This window comes from Athene noctua, chromosome 4 (genome assembly GCF_965140245.1).
Source record: "Athene noctua chromosome 4, bAthNoc1.hap1.1, whole genome shotgun sequence".
Classification (NCBI taxonomy): domain Eukaryota; kingdom Metazoa; phylum Chordata; class Aves; order Strigiformes; family Strigidae; genus Athene; species Athene noctua.
The window spans coordinates 66,121,015-66,141,857 of record NC_134040.1 but is presented as its reverse complement, the minus strand read 5'-3'; the positions used below and the strand labels follow the sequence as shown (position 1 = coordinate 66,141,857).

Here is a 20,843-nt window from a genome sequence, read left to right as displayed (position 1 = left end):
CAAATCTTGAATGCAAAATCGGGTGGTGGTGGTGCACACAAACAACTCAAGGTAAGTAAGTGTGAGCACAGTAGTAACAATGATTAAAACACCTAGCACTAATTAAGAAGACCCCATGTGCCTGCATGTCTAGCAAAAGGGAAGAAATATCCATTGCTCTCACCAATCCTGGTTTCTGAGGGACGGGGAGATGATACAGTCTCCAGCTGCTTAAGCACGTGCCTGAGGCTAGTGCCACAAACGCAGGTAAGTGCCTCTATCTAAGGCTCTTTGCTCCCCTTCTTGTTCTGTGCCCAACCCTCCACTTTGCCTGCTTGCTGCTCTTGCTTGGGGCTGGCGAGCCTGACAGAAGTGTGCCTGAGCCCTTGGGCAGCTCCCATCCCTGTTTGGGCGGCGAGGTTCAGCAGAGCAGACGTGTACCTGATGGCCCCGCAGGGCCCGGCTCTCAGGCTGTAGCTCATTAAAGGGATCAGTTGCTCCCCTTTGGTTTCCTCTCTGCTGGGGAGAACGTGCCCTTGTGCCAGCAGGCTCAGGGCTGGCTGCTGGCCCCTGGAACTGTTCCACAGTGGGGAAGGAAGTGAACATGCAGCTGGCTTACCACAACTGCACAGGGTGCAGCATGCTTCCAGGGGCTGCTCTGTTATTTAATCCTGAAGAGTGTCTTATGCTGGGTTTTTTTTTATACCTTCCATTTTTTGTCTCCAGCTTTAACTACCCCCTGAAATCCAGGGTTAACTTCCCAGTCCCAACCCACTTTAGCTGATCAAACCATTAAGAGGAAACGCAACCTGAGGCAGCCTATCACACTTACATTTATTAGGGAAAGAAATCCCATTTAGTACCAGGGGTTTGAAGTTCTTAAATCCCTTCTGGAGGTTGCTAAGCCGTACATTTTAAAGATCACATTTATCTCAGACCTTGGAGATGCTACTTCAGAATTGTTCTTTAGGATGTGCCTGCAGGGCAGACATTGTCACAGGCACGGCAGCTGTGGCCCTGGGACTTCAGTCACCTTTTGCAAATGTGGTGCTTGCGACACCAGCTCAAATGAGGTTGAGGGCAGTGAAAAGTAGTGCTAATGTATGTCTCAAGGAGGACGTTTCCGTACAGACTGGCTCCCAGTTCAAGTGTGAACTCTTAATTAGAAGGAAAAAAAAACCCTGGTTTTCAAATGCATTTAATGAATAAAATGTATACCCATTATTCACATAAAAATAACTTTACACTTCGAAAGTCATACAGCTGACAAAAAGCAGTAATGTGGTTGCAATCAAAAACTGTGACCCATCAAAAAACCCCAAACCTAAACCTCCAACCACCCTAGATTTTCATGTCACCTGACTTCACACAAAGGCTTTTACTATCACTTTTCACATCATAAGCAAAAAGTACCATTTTTACTTAAAGTGTGTGGGTAAGTGTTCAGACAATAGAGGTTTAGATTATACAGCAAACTTTAAATTTTGGATTCTGTTCAACTCTTGCCATGGCAGCAAGAAATGAGAAGGCACAAGGGCTTCTGCATGAAATCTTGAATCTTAATTTAAAAGTACTTCCTCAGTTTAGTAAAACACAATTGCTCCAAAAGGTGCTTCCAAAAGGTCAGTGTTTTTTGTTGCACAGCTTGATGCTGGTGTGCTGCACTTCCCTGCTGCTGCAGTGGGTGCCTCTTAAGAAAGAGAAAGCAAAATGATGTATTTGGAAGAGTAATAATTAAGGTATATTTAAAAGAAGGATCTCCACTACTGTAGCATGGCTACTGCTGAGAAATGTTTTTTTAATGGCTACTTCTTAGCCATGCTTTTCCCATGTAATTACACTTTGCTAATATGGTACAAAAATCTGTTAAAAATCATAAACCAAGTTCTCTATGAGTAGAATCTATACAAGTACAGCATTAGATCTTTAAATGGCTACTGGAAGAGCAACTAACATCATCTACCTGAACTTGTGCAAAGCATCAGACACTGTCCTGCACAACATCCTTGTCTCTCAAGCAGAGAGACATGGATGTGATGGATGGATCACTGAGTGGATAAGGAATTGGCTGGATGGTTGCACTCAAAACGTTGCAGTCAACGGCTCAATGTCCAACTGTAAAGCAGTGACAAGTGTGTTCCTCAGGGATCGGTGTTGGGACAGATGCTGTTTAACATCTTTGTCAGTGACATGGACAGTGGGATCGAGTGCACCCTCAGCAAGTTTGCCAGTGACACCAAGCTGTGTGGTGCAGTCAACACACTGGATGTAAGGGATGTGCCATCCACAGGGACCTGGACAGGATTGAGAGGTGGGACCATGAACATCATGAAGGTCAACAAGGCCAAGTGCAAGGTCCTGCACACGGGTCAGGGCAATCCCAAGCACAAATACAGGCTGGGAGATGAGTGGATTGAGAGCAGCCCTGTGAGAAAGACTTGGGGGTATTAGTGGATGGAAAACTGACTATGAGCCAGCAATGTGCACTCACAGCCCAGAAAGCCAATCGCATCCTCAGCTGCATCCAGAGAAGTGTGGCCAGCAGGAAGAGGGAGGGGATTCTCCCTGTCTGCTCTTCTGAGACCCCACTAGAATACTGTGTCCAGCTTTGGGGCCCCAGCATAGAAAGGACGTGAACCCCAGAGGAGGCCATGAAGATGATCAGGGGGCTGGAGCACCTCCCCTGCGAGGACAGGCTGAGAGAGTTGGGGTTGTTCAGCCTGGAGAAGAGAAGGCTCCAGGGAGACCTTATAGTGGCCTTCCAGTATTTAAAGGGGGCTTATAAGAAAGATGGGGAGGGACTCTCTGGAAGGGACTGTAGAGATAGGATGAGGGGTAATGGTTTTAAACTGAAATAGGGTAGATTTAGATTAGATGTAAGGAAGAAATCCTTCACTGTGAGGGTGGTGAGGCACTGGCACAGGTTGCCCAGAGCAGCTGTGGCTGCCCCCTCCCTGGCAGTGTTCAAGGCCAGGTTGGACGGGGCTTTGAGCAGCCTGGGCTAGTGGAAGGTGTCCCTGCCCATGGCAGGGGGGTTGGGACTAGATGATCTTTAAGGTCCCTTCCAACCCTCACTATTCCATGATCTACCATAAATATCAATCTATTTTCACCTCCACCTGCCAGGCATAATGGATAACAAGAAAGATTAAAAAGGAGTAATTGTAATATTCTTTCCCTTCCAGGGAAGGGAAGGGAAAGAGCAGCTATAGTCTATAATTTTGCAGTGTATTATGAAACAGTCACTTTAAAATTTTTAAAACCTTTTGCAGATGCACATAAAATGTAAATTTCTTTCTGTTAGAAGAAAAGTGGTTTGAGTCAAAATGAGATCAAGATGATGAATCTTTTTAACATTTGTGGAGATATCAGCTACCAACTTCAAAGCAGTGGCAGCTGGCAGTGCCAGGACCTGTGCTAGGACCTGGTTGGCAGCGCTGAGATGGCTTGGCAGGACAGCAAATGCTACTCCCGCCACGGCAGCCTGCGTTAAGGGGCTCATCGATCACCTTCCACCATTTTGATCAAACCAATACAACCAAATGACCAGATCCTTTTTGGCCTGCCAAGGGCTTGACAGAGCAGCCAAAACAGAACCACCACCTTCCTCTGTGTCCTATATGGAGCTAAAGGAAAAGTCCAAATACTCTGTAAGTGACCTCTGTACTGTGCAAAACAGCTTTGGTTTATTTTTGCATAGTAGTTGATGGAGCAAGGAAGACGGATGCAACTGTAAGACAGAAGCTGCAGTCTCAAGAAATTTAGTATCTGCTATTGTAAAGACAAATTTTTTTTAAAAAAAAAAGCACCAGTGGGTCTGCAAGGTAAAAGGCAGAGCCTATGTAGTCTTCCATGTCAGAACATTCTGCAGACCAGGAGGCTGTTTTAAGTGTGGTTGTATTGAGGCTAGGAACTGAAGAATTAAGACTGAGGCTTTGACCCCAACTTGCAAGTCATATTTAGCTACAACAGTGCTCCCTGATCTACTGATTGCAGATGCCATCTGTGCAACAGCATTAGGTGGGGTGAATTAAGGACAGTTTCATGCAGATTTTCAGCAGTAACCGTCCACAAAGAGAGGGCCAAGGAAAATGCTCACAAATTAAAAGCTGACACCAGACCCTGTCACAACAGTCTCATCTACTCATTGCTGAAGTCCTTTAGGAGGTCACTTCTGAGGGTGGAGAGATGATACTCACTATCCTGTAGAGCTGAAGTATCCCATATCTGAGGCTGCAGAAGAGAAGAAAGTTGTCTGAAGAGATGCTGGCAATGCTGAAGTAATGAAGAAAGAATTTCTAGCGCTCAGCCTTGGCTGCAGAGTTTAATTTTAACTGTGTTAAATATAGAAGCATATGATAGGAACCTTAACTAAAAAATTTACAGCTCGAGTATTCACACTGCAATTCCACTGCAGCCCCTTTCCACTCCACTTCTGTGGCGTCGTGTCAGCATACTGTAATGTTCTCATTTCTGTTCTGAGCACCCCTCTACCTACACACTTTCACAACCACTGACCTCAGCAGCACCTTCACAGTGATTTATGGTCTCGTGTGTATGCTCAAAATGTAGAGTGTTTTTTTCACATAAAGAAAAACAAATTGGGTTTTCACTCAACTCTCTCTTATCAAACTGTGTGAGGGAAAAGATGGAATAGCATGCTACTAGGCTTTTTGCCCTTGTTGCCTGTATCTTCCTTGCACTGCTGTTTACAAATACTCCAAAGTTCATTGGATTCTGCTTCAAGTAATGGCCATATAAAACCAAGTTACAGCAGACAGGAGGTCAAGATTTATTGACACAAATGCTTAGAAGCTTACCTGCACTGGGTTGGCTGTTGAGTACAAGCCGTCCCTGTCCCCTCAGAAGCTGCAGTCTTTCAGGTGATATACAGAAAGAGAATTCTATTGCTAAACAGTGTAAGGAAGGCAACAAAATACTAAATCCTAAATTGTCATGACCTGTAATTTGCTGCACCTTTTTCTGCCCATGGCAATGGCAAATTTAAACTCCTCCTAGAAGAGCCCCTGGGCCAAGCCAGATCCGCAATTAGGGATGACTACTGCGGGAACACAAAACCACCAGGAATGCTTCTGCCTGTGCCCCAAAACACACCCCACATCTGGCTGTGCAGCCTGAATTTTAACTGCAATAAAGCAAACCTACAGAAATGCTCGGGTGCTGCCATGATGCAACAAAGATGCAAAAGAAGGTAGAGTTTAGTGAGCAATGCAGCTGGGCATGGTCCTAACAAGTACTAACTGAGTCTTCCCTCTAGGACTATCCTAGCCCCAGACCATTAAGATCTCCCACAGGGTATACAGGCATTTCACAGTTTTCTGCAGAATTTGCTGACTGGCTGTACCTAGAGACGGGGAGGGATCCTGACCTTTGCTGTTCATCCCCTTTATCTGTGTGTGAGGTCCAACTCGTGACCCTGCAAATAACTCCATCTCACCTGCTGGCTCTTCCCCCAAAAAAGACTGGTGACAGCTATGCCAGACCCCGTGTCACCCCAACACATAGACAGGCAGCCAATTATTTCATGCCACATCCACTGCCTTGTCATCACAGCCTTTGGAGAAAAGCCTAGAGCTGGGTTCACTATTTAAAGCTGCAGAGGTGGTACTACCATGAGCTAATCCTAACAAGAGCACACTCAAGGCCAACTGTTTCACTGAAGGGAATGCTCCCTCCACACACAGGCATTTTGTGTAAGCACAAAGCAAAAGTTCTCCTGATACATGGTCACATCAGCCACAGCTTTAATTATCTAAAGCATTTACACCCACTAAGCAGGCATAACCATCAGTAAGTTATATTTTACCTTCTCATTCCTAAAGCTTGAGAAGCCACATTTTCAGACCAGTCTAAGAGGCTGAGAGGATTTTCACACTGAAGCTCAAAAACTGATGTTACAACTCTGGTGTTTTACGATAGATGCTGGTCAGTTTCCAACACCAAGCTGCATGTGGTAGAGACCTCAAGAGACACAAGTCCTCGGCCCAAGATGCAGCAAGGGATGTCGAGACCCACAGCTGCTCCCTCTCCTTTTGAGGACAAGATGGCATTTTGTCCAAGCTCTGGCCAAACTGACACAGCAGCACTAAGCTAGACACGGTTTAGCTGTCTTGGATTTGACTCATCCATGTTATTTTTTGGTTTAAATCCAAGCTGGTTATTTTTCAAGTAGACTGCAATAAAATACAGCTGCCGTGGAATTGGCTTCATCAGAAATGTGAGTTTGCAGGTATTTAGTCCACAATAGGTACATGGGCAGTCTGCTGAAGCACCAAAGAAAGTTATCTAGTTGAGAAATGCAGCCTTTGCACAAAAGTTCCATCAGGGCTTTTAGCCCAGAGACTTCAGTCTTAATTTAATCCAGCTGCCACACAAGAACCATTATAATCAATGAACAAAAAGAAGATTTGCACAGTCAGCAACAAAACGCCACTTTAAGTACCTACATATTTGCGAATCCAAGTAATGCTCCTATTCATAAATAAAAGGCTTCCAACTGGGCATATAACAAATTAAGTACATTGATGCTGGGCCACAACGTATTTAGAAAAGCTGGGGGCCCCTAAAAAAGTACATTTAGTCAGAGCTGAGATTTCACTGACAACGAAGTCACTGAAATAGCATTGCATTCTGTGGCTGCCTGCGGTCGGACAGCTGGCACTGCCGTCATATCTGAATACCTATTTAATGCAAGTCTGACACCACCTTAACAAGGAGCAATTTTACCTCCCTTCCCACAATTCTGGCCCAAAACATATCAGTGCTATCCACTTGAGTAGTTACCATAAGACACTGTCAATTTTTCAGGTTTGCTCTGAGCTTTCTCTTTCTGGTCCCCGGTAAATCAGAGCAACACAAATGTAAATTCTGTCTGAATTTCACAGGGGCAGGTGCTCCCTGCTAATCTGCGGTGTTTTACCTTTGGTTTGCTCATTAACTTAAGGAGCCCGAGTGTCACGTACCCTCCGTTTCTGCTGATAATACTCAAAAGGTGCAAGGAAGAACATACCGTAATTATCTAAATCGGATCTGGATACAGCAACGTTACTGTACTGTGCCAGAGCTATCCACGCTAAAGGAAAAGAAAGAGGGAAATCCCAGGATTCTACTCATAACCGCAGATGCAGTTTAAATGTTAAAAATGTAATAGGAGCCGTTGTAAAAACTGCAGGCATGACATAGCAATTTCAGTAAATACAGCACAGTAAATTGCTTATTAAATCAAGCTGCCCTCAAACAGAAGCTGTCGCTGCAAATTCAAATGACATAATGACATAATTTAACTGCACTAAATCACACCACTCCCATCCTTTTCTTCCCAACTCTAAGATCTTAGAGCTTCTTAGAGGAGCTAAAAAAACATTCCTGAAGCACGAATCCTTCTGTGAGGCATGAACAGAGTGCACAAAAGGGTAGCGAATGTGTACACTCTGTGCTAGACAGCGTACTTCTCTTGGTAAATAGAACTTAACCTCTTGAACTCAAGCCCTTGGACTCTGCGGGATGCAGTAAGTTTGTTTGCAAATGTTTTTCTCTGAAGGAGTGAACAGACCACTTAGGCGTTGTGCCCAGGCCAAAGAGCAATTAGAATGGTGCTGGTGGCAGAAACGCTGTTCAGGCTGTCTCTCCAGTCCTGTTCCCATCCCAGAGCATGGCCCCTGCCCATGTCCGAGGTTCATCCCAGTCACACCCCATGTTTTCTCCCATTCTAGGAAATTTACCAAGGAAATTTTTCTCCCATTCTAGGAAATTTTTAAACCGCAAAAGGCAAATGCAATAAGCAGGTACAGCAGCACAACACCGCTGAATTCATCAGACTTTTTACAAAGTGACAAACCCAAATGAAAGAGGAAATAAGCGCTTTATGAACTGAATGCTCTGAAAGATGGATCTGGGTGTGCCAGTGGGAGGCACAGCCTATACCAGCTCCTGGGAATCTTCTCACCTCCATGGAATACAGCTGAGAACAGCAGCTCTCATTTCTGTTCTTCCAAACCAAGGTCAGAAGTTACCAGGGTAAAGGTGGCAGAGCATCCTTCACATCTAAAACTGCAACACCAACAACTTGATCTCATTTGAAATCCTGTATTTTTCTTTAGGCTACACACAAAAAAGATAACATTTAAGAAAAATGCCTAGAATACAATAATAAAGAAGCAGGAAGTGGGGCCAACAACCACACAGCACATGAATTGCAACCGACCGTACATGTTCAAAGACCAGCATGTGCAAAGAATGATGCTGTTTTGAATGAAAGTTACCAAGTGCGTGAGCCCAATTAATACAAACCATGTGTGTGCACATGCTGAGACTAACCCACAGGGTATTCAAAAATGGTCAAAGGTAAAAAAGAATGACTACAACTGTTTTAAGACAAAGTGTTCACTCTATAGGTATGTTGCAAACAAACAAACAAAAAAATAGCAGGTTGAAATTGCCAGAAAGATTCCTTGCTACAGCAGAACAGCTTAAAAACACACACAAAGGCTACATCATTGGAAGCGTGGCATTCACAGTTTGAAAAATCTAGCAGGAGACTGGAAATTAACTTTGGTATCACTGAGCCACCACCTGCAGGTTTTGGAATAGATCTGCAAACCCCAGGACATTTCATTCTTGACTGATGCTGAGACAATGCACCAAAGAGGGGACAAGCTCTAGTCACACACCCACACCCACAAGTGTGGGGAAACCCAGACCACTTCCTTACTCTTGGAAAGGGCAGCATAACACCGTGTTCTCCGGGGCCTACCAGCTGCACCACAGCTTGGACTACAGCCATCTGGGGGGTTTTGGTAAAAGATGTATCATTGGTGAGAGATAACACATTATCTAACTGGAGGGAAGAAGCTTAATTAAAGAAGCATTTGGCTGAAGAACTTATGCACACAGAGGTGATTAATCTCAAAAGATCAAGATTTTCAAGCTAAATCACAGGTTCTGCATTTTCAAGACAGGGAGATACAATTCCTGCCAATATTTTTTTGTTGTTGTTAGGTGCTGGACATTGTGCTACTATCACAACTAAGACATAGCTGCAAGTCTGATCCTGCTCAGGAACCAAGTAACATAAAGTGACACGTATGATCGCCATTTTTACAGTCCTGAGCCAGGGTCACTGCACTCATCCACCTCTTCCTTTTGGGAAGCTGGCAGACAGATTTCCCATTTACAAGGGCACACTGCGCACAGACACAGTTCTGACCTTTCAGCAAGAAGCCTTCCACGTGACTCCACATTTCAAAGGCTGAATTTATCCTACTGGATGTAGAGCATAAGCTCTACTACAGCTTATGAGATAAATCCCTCCCCTTCCTCAGATTTACAGATACTTTTTGAACAGTCCACATTTTAAAATCCCTGTGTAGATTAATAGGCCTGCTGAGATGAAAGTGCCATGACTTTGTTAATTTTCAATTTGTTTTCAACAAATGCACAATCTCAAAAGAAATCCTTTCTATCCAGCAAATAAAGATCATTATTTTAGAATAAAAACATGGAATGGGAGTGTTCACGTAGTAACCTTACTGCCTTGCACACTGGTCTACAGAATTCTTTATTTTAAAAAAATAATTATTTTTCATTCCTTTTTAAATACAAAGTCCTTCAGAAAAAGAATCGGATCACTTCTGCAATTTAGCACTTGTTTCTGAACCACTAGAAGTTAGCTGATCACACTGATTTGGTACTTTTTCTTTTGCTCACAAAGTTCCTACCAGAAGAGGTGAGAAGCAGAGCAAGCACTGACCCTGCACTCACAGTGCTAAAACACTTTACACACACACACACACTCCACTATTGAACCTCTTCAGGCCAGGCCTACGAGTACAGCATGAAAGACAGCACTACTGGTAACAGTGTGAGTAGGAGTGGGGGAGTGAGGAAAGAACCCACTAAGTCCTAGGACAAGGTGGTTGTTTTTTTGTTTGTTTTTTAAAAAATAAAAATCTTAATTTGCTCATCACCCATGTACAACAACAGTGCAGTGGAAAAAAGAAAAAGGAAGATCTCTCAAACCTGGATAAGTAAGATTTAAGAAAAAAACCCACAGCCTTGGCTTCAGCTTCCAAGGAAGTGTGTGAGGTGAAGAAGGGCCATGGGGAGGTCAGTAGGTGATTTACAGGATGGTGATGCAATGGTGCCTAAAAGAATAAACAAGTTAGAAGTGAAAGCAAACAAGAGTCAACTCAGAAGCAACATGACTCCCAGCTATCGTGGAAGTGAACACTACAGCAAACAAGTGAAGACAGACCCAGAGAAGTTCTTGAGATGATTTGTTAGGAGGTACACTTTGGGATTTTTTTTCCCCTTGGAATAGCCTACAGCACTCTGACACAATGAATGCATCTCACATCTTGTAGATTAAAGGTACAACTTTTCAGAAATTGGAAGGATTTAGGAGCTTAAATTGCACTGCAAATTCCACAGGAATTTGACACATAATTAATTAGACTCTTTTGGAGTATATTTGGGGTTTGTTTTTCAAGTGTTCTTTTTCCCTTGCAATCTCTGAGAAAGCGTGTTTCAAAATCAGGATGCGATTAACTGGAGCATCCCACATTATGGAACTGCAACAAGCAGGAGAACTAATGTATGCAAGTGTTCTTTCTGATTTCCGTTTCTTCAGATTTCCTGGAGTCACTGTTAGTGTCTTTCTTGGACAAAGGGATTTAAGGCTTTCTTGAACTAAGCCCCTCTTCATGTAGCCAACTACAGCACACTGGAAGCACAATTATGCTACTAAGATAAGATGAAATGCAGTGGTGATGCACCAATTCATCATGTTGGGGTTCTTCTAATGAAGCCCATTACTCACAGAAGAGAATTTTCTCAAGCAGTTAGTCACCAGCAGACAGCTTTCCCTGTTACTCCTTCCTTTCCTACAGCTGGTGAATAGCCTGGTCCTCCCCTCCCCATTCCAAAAGTGCAATTTTAGGAAAAGTCAACACCTAAATTAAAAGTAAACAAATAGTATTTAACTTTCCCTTAACCGAAAATATTAACAATAAAAGTTTTCAAGAGCAAGCCAACCTTTTCATTAAAAAAAAACCCAAACAATAAGACAAAACCAGCCTGCTGTCCTTTTAATACTACTGAAAGATATTGAATACCTTTCTTTAGCTTATTTTAATAAGCATAAAAACAAACTACATACTAACTACAGCTTGCATAGAAACATCTTCTTTTGTACTTTGTGCAAATCTTACTAAATAAGGCATGCTTGAGAGTTTAGGTAGCAGTGCAGTAGTTGTCAAAGAATGCTGAGAAACTGCAAGGAAAATTCCAGGCAGTCTGCAATCCACATCCACTTACACAGTTCATTTGACTTCAAAGACCAACAGCTGATAGCTGCAGATCTGCCTGCAACATAAGGCAATATGGTATGTGTAGGGTCCAGCACCTGCTTTCAGCTAGTCATGGGTTTAATACACATAAGATCACTTGAATTCAAAAAACCTGAGCTGCTAGTTAAAAAGAGTGTTCAGATGTGGGTTGGTAAGAACCCCATTTGAAGGAAAAGGAACGGAAGGGTGGAAGAGGACAAAGACATGAAGAAGCACAACCCTTCACATAAAGGGGTTTTGTGCGATTTTGCATGTATTTTTATACCCTGAACTGTCCCCATGGGGCAACTTTTTTCCAAACAAACTGTCTTCTAGCAAGTTATCCAGAAGAGTATTTCTGGAACAGAAAAAGTTAAGAAGTTTGCCTCTCTTAGCCAACCTACAAGTGTCTATTGCAGAAATTCAACAGGAAATCAGCAACACTAAAGTAAGGTAGCTGTGTAAAGAGGAGGAGGTGAAGTAGGAAGCTGCAGTAAGAGCAGTATCGGAAATCTCTCAAATAAGTTATGCAGCACAGAGGGAAATTATAAGGCCTAATAAAAGGTAATATCAAATAACGTTTTGCCTCCTCCTTCCCCCTTCAAATCAAGTATTTTCAGGAGATACTGAAGTACAACCTTCTTTTGTAAGCAGCTTTGCATTAAAAATCTGTTTAAACTCCAAAAGCTTTCTTAAAGCACATTAAAAAAACCTACTAATAATAATCCTCAAAATCCCCCAGTATTTTGTAACATAAAATGGAATGTTCCTGGGCAAGAGCTGCCAGCTCCTTCAGGAACTCCGGGAAAAGGGCAGCTGCGAGTACGGCATTCCTCACGTGCACAGGAAGGCCGGGGTGAGCCAGGCCTTTCTTTCCTTTTTGTCCCAGGAAAGGCTGCAGTACAGCTGGGTAAGCTTCAGAGAGGTTCCTTCCTTTCCCTGTGTTGCTGCTGTGCTGGACATTACCTAAAGCCAAGAACAAAGTAGAGTAAAGGAAAAAAAAAAAAAAAAAAGAAAAAGACTCAGTATATTAAGCACACACAGTATTTGTACAGTGTCTAAAACCAGTTTACAAGGATTGTGTTCAGAGCTGTAGTCTGCAGTACCCAGACCATGCAGGGAGATACTCCACTAATCCAACACTTTAAAGTTCTAGCCTGATTCTATTGCATTTTTTATTAGCTATCTTTCCCCAGGTTATATATTATTCAGTTCCAGCTCTGATGAGAGAAATACGTGGGCAGAAGAGGAGTCAAGGGAAACAGTAATATGGATTTACCTTATAAAATAGCAGATAATATCTACCCATCTAGACCCAGCACGGATGTCTCAATTTAAATGATACTGTGCTCTAGCCCTCCCCCAGATCACGTATCATTTGGACTTTACTTCTCTCTCTCTTTCTCTGTTCTCTCCCCATGAATCATTGTGTAAATGGGTTTGAGGCCGAGTTAGCACATCCCCATGGGAGTCTGAAGCAAGCTAGAAACTCAGGGAAAAAACATTTGAAAATTTTATTTTTCTGCAGCTGTAGGCCCTACTGACTACACTTACCTTTAACGCCCTGTAAAGCGACTAAACATTAAAAAAAGAGCAAGTGAAAACCACTGTGTGCCCTGCTATATGATCTCTGCTGACAAGAGTTCAGAGGATCAGGGCTCGGGCATCAGAACGCATGGAATTACAGTGACAGCAGCACTTAAATTTCAATCAATTGCTCCTTGTTTCAACCTGAAGCAGAAGCGCACTTTAATTAGATTATAATTAATTTAGTGAAACTAAAAAGGTGACAAAATTTAACACTGATGGAAATAAATACTTTACAAAGGAAAATTAACCTTCAGAACTCACTGCCACAAGATGTCATTGATGCCAGAAGCAGAGACGGGTGAAATTTTGTCTAACTTAGAAGTGGATGTTCTCATGAGCTGTGCATCATTACAAAAAAAACCAAAGGACTGTCACGTTAACTCACATACTGCAGATAAGCCAAACACTACATTGCTGCATGAAGAAGACATTTCCCTTCAAGTGCATGCAGTTTATGTTATTGCTTCTCAGTCAGTCTCAGGTTACACCACCCTTTTTCTGAAACCTCTCCATGTAGCTAAGACGGGGACCCACAGGTGAATGCCTCACCCAATGCAGCAGGGCAGTCCCTCTGCTCAACTGCTCTGTGCTTTTGTTCCTTTCCTGTAGTTCTCCTAAAGCACTGTGGAATTACTGTACACTTCCAAATACTCGAAAGAAATTTTGACCTTAATCATCTTAGAGTTGTACTTTTCTTGAGTTTCAAAAACCTTTCCAACTCCAGACTTATCAATCATTCATACTGTTATTCTACAAATTTCTATCTACTAGAGACAGTATAGGAATTTCAGTTCTATGGAAAGTTCTGACTCTGGGAGAAGAAACAAATTATGAATTACAATGAAAAGATAGTTTTAAGCTTCCTTGAAGATATTTTTTGATTAGATTTTCTAATGTCAAAATGTTTCATAGTTTTAAAAATAATTTAACCAATATAACCACAATGCTAGTATATTGTCAAAGCTTTGCGCTTTTTTTAAAAAAAAGCCACCCTCTTCCCTTCAAAAAGCATCAAAAATTATATATTTCCCTAAAAATCATTTTGATTTAGATTTAACTGCTTACTTGAAAAAATTAAAAAAAAAAAAAAAAAAAAAAAAAGAGAGAGAAAAGCACAGAAAGCTGGTTAGGACCTGAGATCTTTTTCTTTGACAAGGATTGTCCACTTCTTTCTAGGGTCAGGATGCATACTGATTCATACAATTGAGAAACTGAGAAAATGAGTACTCCGGAGATACTGCTACCAACGCACTGAAGGAAGGGCAGCATTTCATATGAAATCTACATGATGACAGCTCTACGTATCTAACCAGAACCCAAGCTACTGTGTAAGGAAACCATGTACTACACTGCAAGCAGAACACAGCAAATCACCCATTTCTGCTCGAACATCTTCAAGAGACCATCACTGTCAAGAGAAAGGAAACGCTCTGGAATAGTTTGATTTTACATTTGTGTTCCCCACTAAGCCTGGCTTCTGTTTTTCAGATGTGAATTCCATAGGAGGCCAGTTACACTCAGACCAGTAGAGAAAACTCTGGAGTTATTTGCCATTTCCCTTTAGGGAAAAAGCCCTCAGAGAACAGCAAATGTACATGACACTCAAGGGTGGCATTCAAGCTAATGCAAAGAAATCCTACAGGAGTTCCTAATATTATTTTATTTGTAATTTACCATTAGTGTAGCAGTTCCTACCTTGCCCTTCTTAATCAATATAATGAATTACGGTGGGTTGATGGACTACTGAGCCAACTTGCCTCAAGAATTACAGTTCGATTACTTGCATTACCAGTCTTGTTGGAAACCAAGTTTGCAGTTATCCAGACATTTATTTACTCTCCATCTATTTGTCAAGAGTTGCCTTCTTTGCAGGAGTTGCCACCACACAGAAGAAAATGTACCAAGAGAGTGACTAAGCAGCCTTGTTTCAAATTCCTAAATAATGACCAGCATGAGTCAACCTGGCAAATTCTGAAGGCCACAGAAGAAAACTGACGTAAGATAAGAAATATAAATAAATGCCATTGGGAATGCTTTATATAAATGTTCTTATTGCCAGCACCCGAAAAAAAAGACTCTAAATCTTGCCTCCTAACCTCATTTCCCACATGCTAGCTACAATACCATCTAATTGTAAGACTTTCTAATCTATGGCACCAGAATATAGAGCCCCAAATGCTACTGATGTTTGCAATACACAGCTCCTTTACAGCAGGCACCTTCCACAGACTAATTCTTCAAGAAGCAGCCTTAGCAAGATCATAGTTTTACAGACTAGATGTACTGCAAACCTTAGAAACACATACTATGCTGACTAGAAACTAGGTAAATTATTATTCAGAGGCTTGAAAAATGAAAATACAATTAAAATGGCACATTAAAAGTCCCACTTTCCAGACCTCTGGAAATCCAAGAAAAGCATCAACATCTTCACAGAGGTATAGGCAGAGTGGGTGATTACTGATGACTCTCAATGATGAGTAAGCACACAGCCATAAATTCAGCCTCTCTGGAACCCTCCTGTTGAGTCAGCTCTTAATCGCTGCAGTCACAGCTCTCACCAAATCTGACTCATTCCCATCACTTGGGAAGTTGGCTTTTAAGGGAAACCTGCACCCAACACTGCCTGCTTAGCAGCAATCTGAGAACAAGCACATTCTCAAGGCAGGGCCCCAACTCTACCAGTTGCCTGGCCGTGTCTGGAAAGTTCTTAGTGAGAAAGGATGATTCTTCATTTTCCTTATTTTTATTGGCCTCCCCCATGGCAGTGTAAATACTGGTAACTGTGAAGACAGGTGTAGCGTCCACTGTGCTTGAGAAGCAGCAGGTATTACAGAAGCCCCCTAGAATGATGGCTTGTTGGGATACCTGTTTAACTTCCCACTGCTCTCAAAGTGTTCTGGCTTTTACACCCACTCGGCCCTTTTTTTGTTTTGTTTTGTTTTCCATTCAAGAAAGCACATTCAATGTTTTCTGGCTAATAATCTATCTCCTTCAGTAGTAACCCAAACCATGATACGAAGCCTTATTCAATTGTTGCAGAAACCAATTCATTCTGGACTTCTATTCTCCCTAACATCTATCAAAAAGAACCAATGACTAGCTGAAGGTCAGGCTAAAAATAAAATGAAATCATGCACATATGCCATCTCACCTCATGCCTTGAAAGCAAGTTTGTTTACGGCCAAACTGACAGCAAGCCAAGAGCTGATTTTATTACTCCTTTAAACAGACATTTTCTGTAGCAAATAAAAGCTTCTAGAGAGCAAAGAATATCCAAATAGATCCATATACTGTGGCTTACTGATCTTCATCAGTTTAAAGTCAAAAAGGTACATCTGGTTAATGATATTCACACCACACCACACCTACTTTTAATCATTCTGTAGAAAAGGAGAGAGGTAACTGGTGAGTCATTCCACCCAGCACTCATCCGAGTGTGGTTAACATTTACCTTTGTTTAGCAATTCTGCGTCATCAGACATGTCCACACGAAAAAGCAAGTACTGTTGGGCCTCCAGGAGAAGACCTGGGAAGTCTTTTTCAATGGAAGCAAAATGTTCAATTTTGTTTTTCACAGATGCCAGCACCTGCCAAAACAACATGACAATTACTTCTTCCTCCCTTGCTCCCAGTGCAGCCCCAGACCAAATACTCTAAAATAGAGTTATGACAAAAGTTACGGTCAGAATTTCCAGCTCTTTGCACAAATGTAATTAAAACACCTAAACGAGACGAGAGGCTCTCGACAGGTGGGAAGCAACAGGTAAAACTGAAAAGAGCTAATGTAAGGTTAACAAGACACCAAAAATAACTGTTCCAACAGGCATGACTAATGCTTGTGCTCAAGTACCTGATAAAGTGACCGCACACTAGGCTGAAACACCATGTTGGTGTTGAGCAGAAAGGAGCGAAGAAGAGGCTGTGGATAACTTGCCAGCTGAGTAATAATCCCAATAAGCAGCAAATTTACATGCAAGGAATTCTCCAGCATGTTCTCCAGCTTCGACAACACTACACTGATGAAAGGACCTGCAACAAAAGAAGGAGGAACCAATGCTTTTGTTTTCTCAGAAGAAAAATCCTCAGATCCAGGAAACAGGCATTTAAAAGTAATTTTGATCATCATAACCAACCAAATCAGACTTCCCACGTGCTAATTAAAGCCAGCAGGGAAAAAAACCAAACTGTATCTGAACAGACAAAATAGATTTAACAGAACTGTTAAAAGCTGTTGTGATTAGAAGCACTGTCGCTAGCTAGCCAATCAGTTTACATTAATGGCATATTTAACATGCATAACTATTCTGCTTTACATGTGCCAGTAAGGATTTAGCCTAGTGCATTATGGTCTACTGTTCTATTCACCTTGAAGTTAATCAGAACGATACCACTAGTTTCAATGCAGACAGGAGCTGCCCTTCTTACTCTTGTGCCTTATTTCTACATGAGGACTAGGCAAAGTAAATTATAGCTAGCTTTCTTGTCATATCAGAAAACCCGTGGTGTTCTGAAGAAAATATGAAAATGCTACTCTCTAAACAAAAGCCAAGATCTGTGATATCACAGGAAAAGGCATTTTCAGTACTGCAAACAGTCACACAAAGCAGGGAAGACATTAAAATAGATTTATAAGCAAAATTATTGGTAGATGTAGGCTTTATCATATAAATGTCAAAAGTAAATAATAGCTTTAGTTTGTGTATTCATGCTGCAGGATAACCACTGAAATACAGAAGCACTTACCATGAAAGTATAAACCCTTAGTGCTCAAGCTTAAGAAACCTTTGCAAGGCTGAGTATGACTTTAACCAAATACTACATATCATTAGATCATACAGCTGATGAGATGCTTGAAGCAGTCTGTACAAGTGACCTAGCCACAAGGAAAGTCTTAGAAGTTTCCCTTGTCTGACACCCAGCCCCACCACACTATTCTGGTTGCGTAAAAGCTAGGGAAACCACGGAGAAGAATCCCCGAGCAATGCAGTTACAGCACTGCTCACTGAATACCTCACCCCAGACCCCTACACAAGATGCATGCCACGGGCATTTCTAGGGTCAAGCAGGTGGCCACAATCCAACCCCATTCCAGCTCCCCTCAGCCAATAAATGGCTGCTGTTTGAGCTACTGGGGAATCCTTTCGCCCAGTTTAGTATGCCTACAGCAGAGGCTAAAGCAATGCTGCGCCAGCACAATGGTAGGGATCAAATCAGAAGTGCCTACGCTGCCACTTCACCTCACAGAGCTTCACTAAAGGTTGAAGTCTATCAAGTTTTATAGCAACCGTGAGTACAAAGCAAGCACTCCCTCGAGACTCATCTATCATGGCTAATGCTGGCACAGCTCCCCTCACAAGAGGAAAGGTAGGAGGGCCAGTGTTGACAAGGCTTTATGTGGCTGCTACCTTTCAACCACCATGGCAGCCACCAGAGTGAAAGTTGGTATCACATTCTGCAGGAATCCCCCTGCCAGAGTACCCAATGGAGCAGCCCCAAAACCTTTTAGAATCATAGAATCTCATTCAGGTTGGAAAAGACCCCTGGGATCATCTCAGCCCTGCTCTACAAAGTTCTCTCACCATATCCCCCAGCATCTCATCTAAACCACCCTTAAACACATCCAGGGGTGGTGACTCCACCACCTCCCTGGGCAGCATGTTCCACTGTCTGACCACTCCTTCTGTGAAAAATTGTGTCCTCCACTGTTGCAGTTTAAAGCCATTCCCTCTTGTTCTGTCACTAATCACCTGTGAGAAGAGACCAGCACCAACCTCTCTACAATGTCCTTTCAGGTAGCTGTAGAGAGTGATGAGGTCTCCCCTCAGCCTTCTCTTCCTCAAACTGAACAGTCCCAGCTCCTTCAATCACTCCTCATAGGATCTGTTCTCCAGGCCCTTCACCAGCTTCACTGCTCTCCTCTGCACTTGCTCTAGCACCTCAATATCTCTTTCTGTCATAGCTGCTAAAAATCCATAGTGTGTGTGTAACTTGTCAAGATACAGTTTCTCCTGTTACAACATAACCTACTGCTTCCCCTCTCACGTTCATGGAGACATTTTCACAGAGTTCTGGAGGACCACAGTGAAGTGGGAGCTCTACTGTATCAAAAGGGATGGCAGGAAGCGTTGAGATATATCACTATTTCTCTCCTCCAGGCCAGACTTCAAAGCTGAGTAGGTAAAACTGAAGCTAGATACTTGTAACAAGTGCTATACTCCACAGCAAGAGAGGTTATCAATGTATATTTAAAAATTTTTCAGTGTTAGTGTGACTTTTTCCCTCCAAGAAACCATTGGAATGAGAATCAGAGAAACTAAACAGAGTTTGCAAGCCTTGTAAGAAACAGGGTAAACAGATGAAAAGTCAAAATATTATTCCCTTCCTGACTGTGCATCTCTATGTGGTCATGAAGTCAAGCACTAACTGGGGACGGGGGGGAAGCAGAACATAAATTCCTGTTCCTGAACACCACATTCTTTCTTGATCAGGGGAAAATAGGGATGATAGTGTTTATGCTTTTAAATAGGACACAGACACCAATAGGACATTCTCTTCATAGATCCATAGGCCTGAAGAGAGCACACTGAGTGTAGGAACCTCTGTCTGGTTATTCAATTCTGCTGAGAGAAGCCCCATCCCATGACAGCATCCCAAAACAGTGATAGCAACCAAAACTCCTTATCACACACCCCTACAAACATAATATACCACTCCAAATTAAGTATATTATTGTATTTGAAAGATACTCTGATCTCAGCATTTCTGAGGTATCATTATAAGCACCTCCTTACATGCAGTCACTAAGATCTCCATTCAAGCAAAGTAAACGGCCTACAACATGTTGTGGGTGGGAAACAAAGAGAAGGCTTTTCATATTCAGGGGTTTTTTTGTTTCGCTTGGTTGTGGGGTTTTTGTGGGGTTGTCAGGGGGCTTGGTTTTGGTGTTAGTTTTTCAGAGAGGAAGAAGTGGAGGGAGGGACTCAGTGAAGAATGGAAGACAAGGACAACATTTCTGAGCCTCATTTGACAGCAGATAATGTTAAACAGAAAGGTTTGAATGTGATTAGCATCTGGTATAAGGAAATTTCCACTACAGCAAAAGTAGAATATTGATTGAAAAACAGGCTGAATTTTTCAATTAAGTAACAGTGCCAGGCATGTCGGTCAGCCGCAGCTGACCAGAAAGGGCTGCATTTCAATGAACACAATGTTTTCTCCCTTGTTTCAAATGAACAAGAAGCCATCTTACAGAGGTGGGGTGTTTTGGTTTTTTGGGGGGATGAGGAAACTTAGATACATTATTAGTTTTTTTATTATTTGCATTATTGTGGTATCTAGTTTACCTACTTGACGATCAGAAGCCCGCAGTGCAAGGAGCTGTACAAATACAGATCAAAAGCCTATTTTAACTTCTGGTAGCACTGTCATTCCTGAATGACTTGGAGAGTCTCCGGAGACCAAGCTCAAATTGCTGCCTGGCACCAGACAGAAAAGCATACCAACCGAGAGGGCAGACCTGACATTGGAGGAACAGGATGCCAGGACAGAGCATGTGGACAGGCACGTACAGACATGGCACCAGTGCTGCCACCTCGTGCTAAAACGTCAAATAGCAGAGAGGAAAAAAATGGCAACAGGATACCACAGCCATAGCGTCAGAGATGAAAGCCACCAGAAAAAGAAATTATTTACCTGGACTCTGCATATTAAAACAGTTACTCCCATCCCCTTTCAACTGCAAAAGCTTTCTCTAGAATGAGGGAGCTCTCACATACAAACAACATAACCCCTGCTCAAGATTTTAAACAATTACCAAAAAAAAGCAGCCAAAGAAACCCCTGAGCAGCCAACCATTTGCTGTCACCACACCGATTGCTCTGCTCTACTTTAACGTTGGATCTCACTGTCCTTGGACTGGTCTCAGCT

General features: G+C 42.4%; 1 protein-coding gene across 1 annotated transcript in view; it reads right to left on the bottom strand.

Annotated features, from left to right (window-relative positions):
* Positions 1-875: 875 nt before the first annotated feature.
* The window catches only part of FHIP1A (FHF complex subunit HOOK interacting protein 1A), a 100,363-nt gene continuing 80,395 nt past the window's right edge, over positions 876-20,843 (bottom strand). Inside the window, exons 13-15 of the mRNA XM_074905619.1 lie at positions 16,768-16,946; positions 16,369-16,504; positions 876-12,290 (exon numbers count right to left, since the gene is read on the bottom strand). Coding sequence (XP_074761720.1) covers positions 12,040-12,290; positions 16,369-16,504; positions 16,768-16,946 — 566 coding nt within the window. The 3' untranslated portion in view covers positions 876-12,039. The remainder of the gene's footprint in view (positions 12,291-16,368; positions 16,505-16,767; positions 16,947-20,843) is intronic.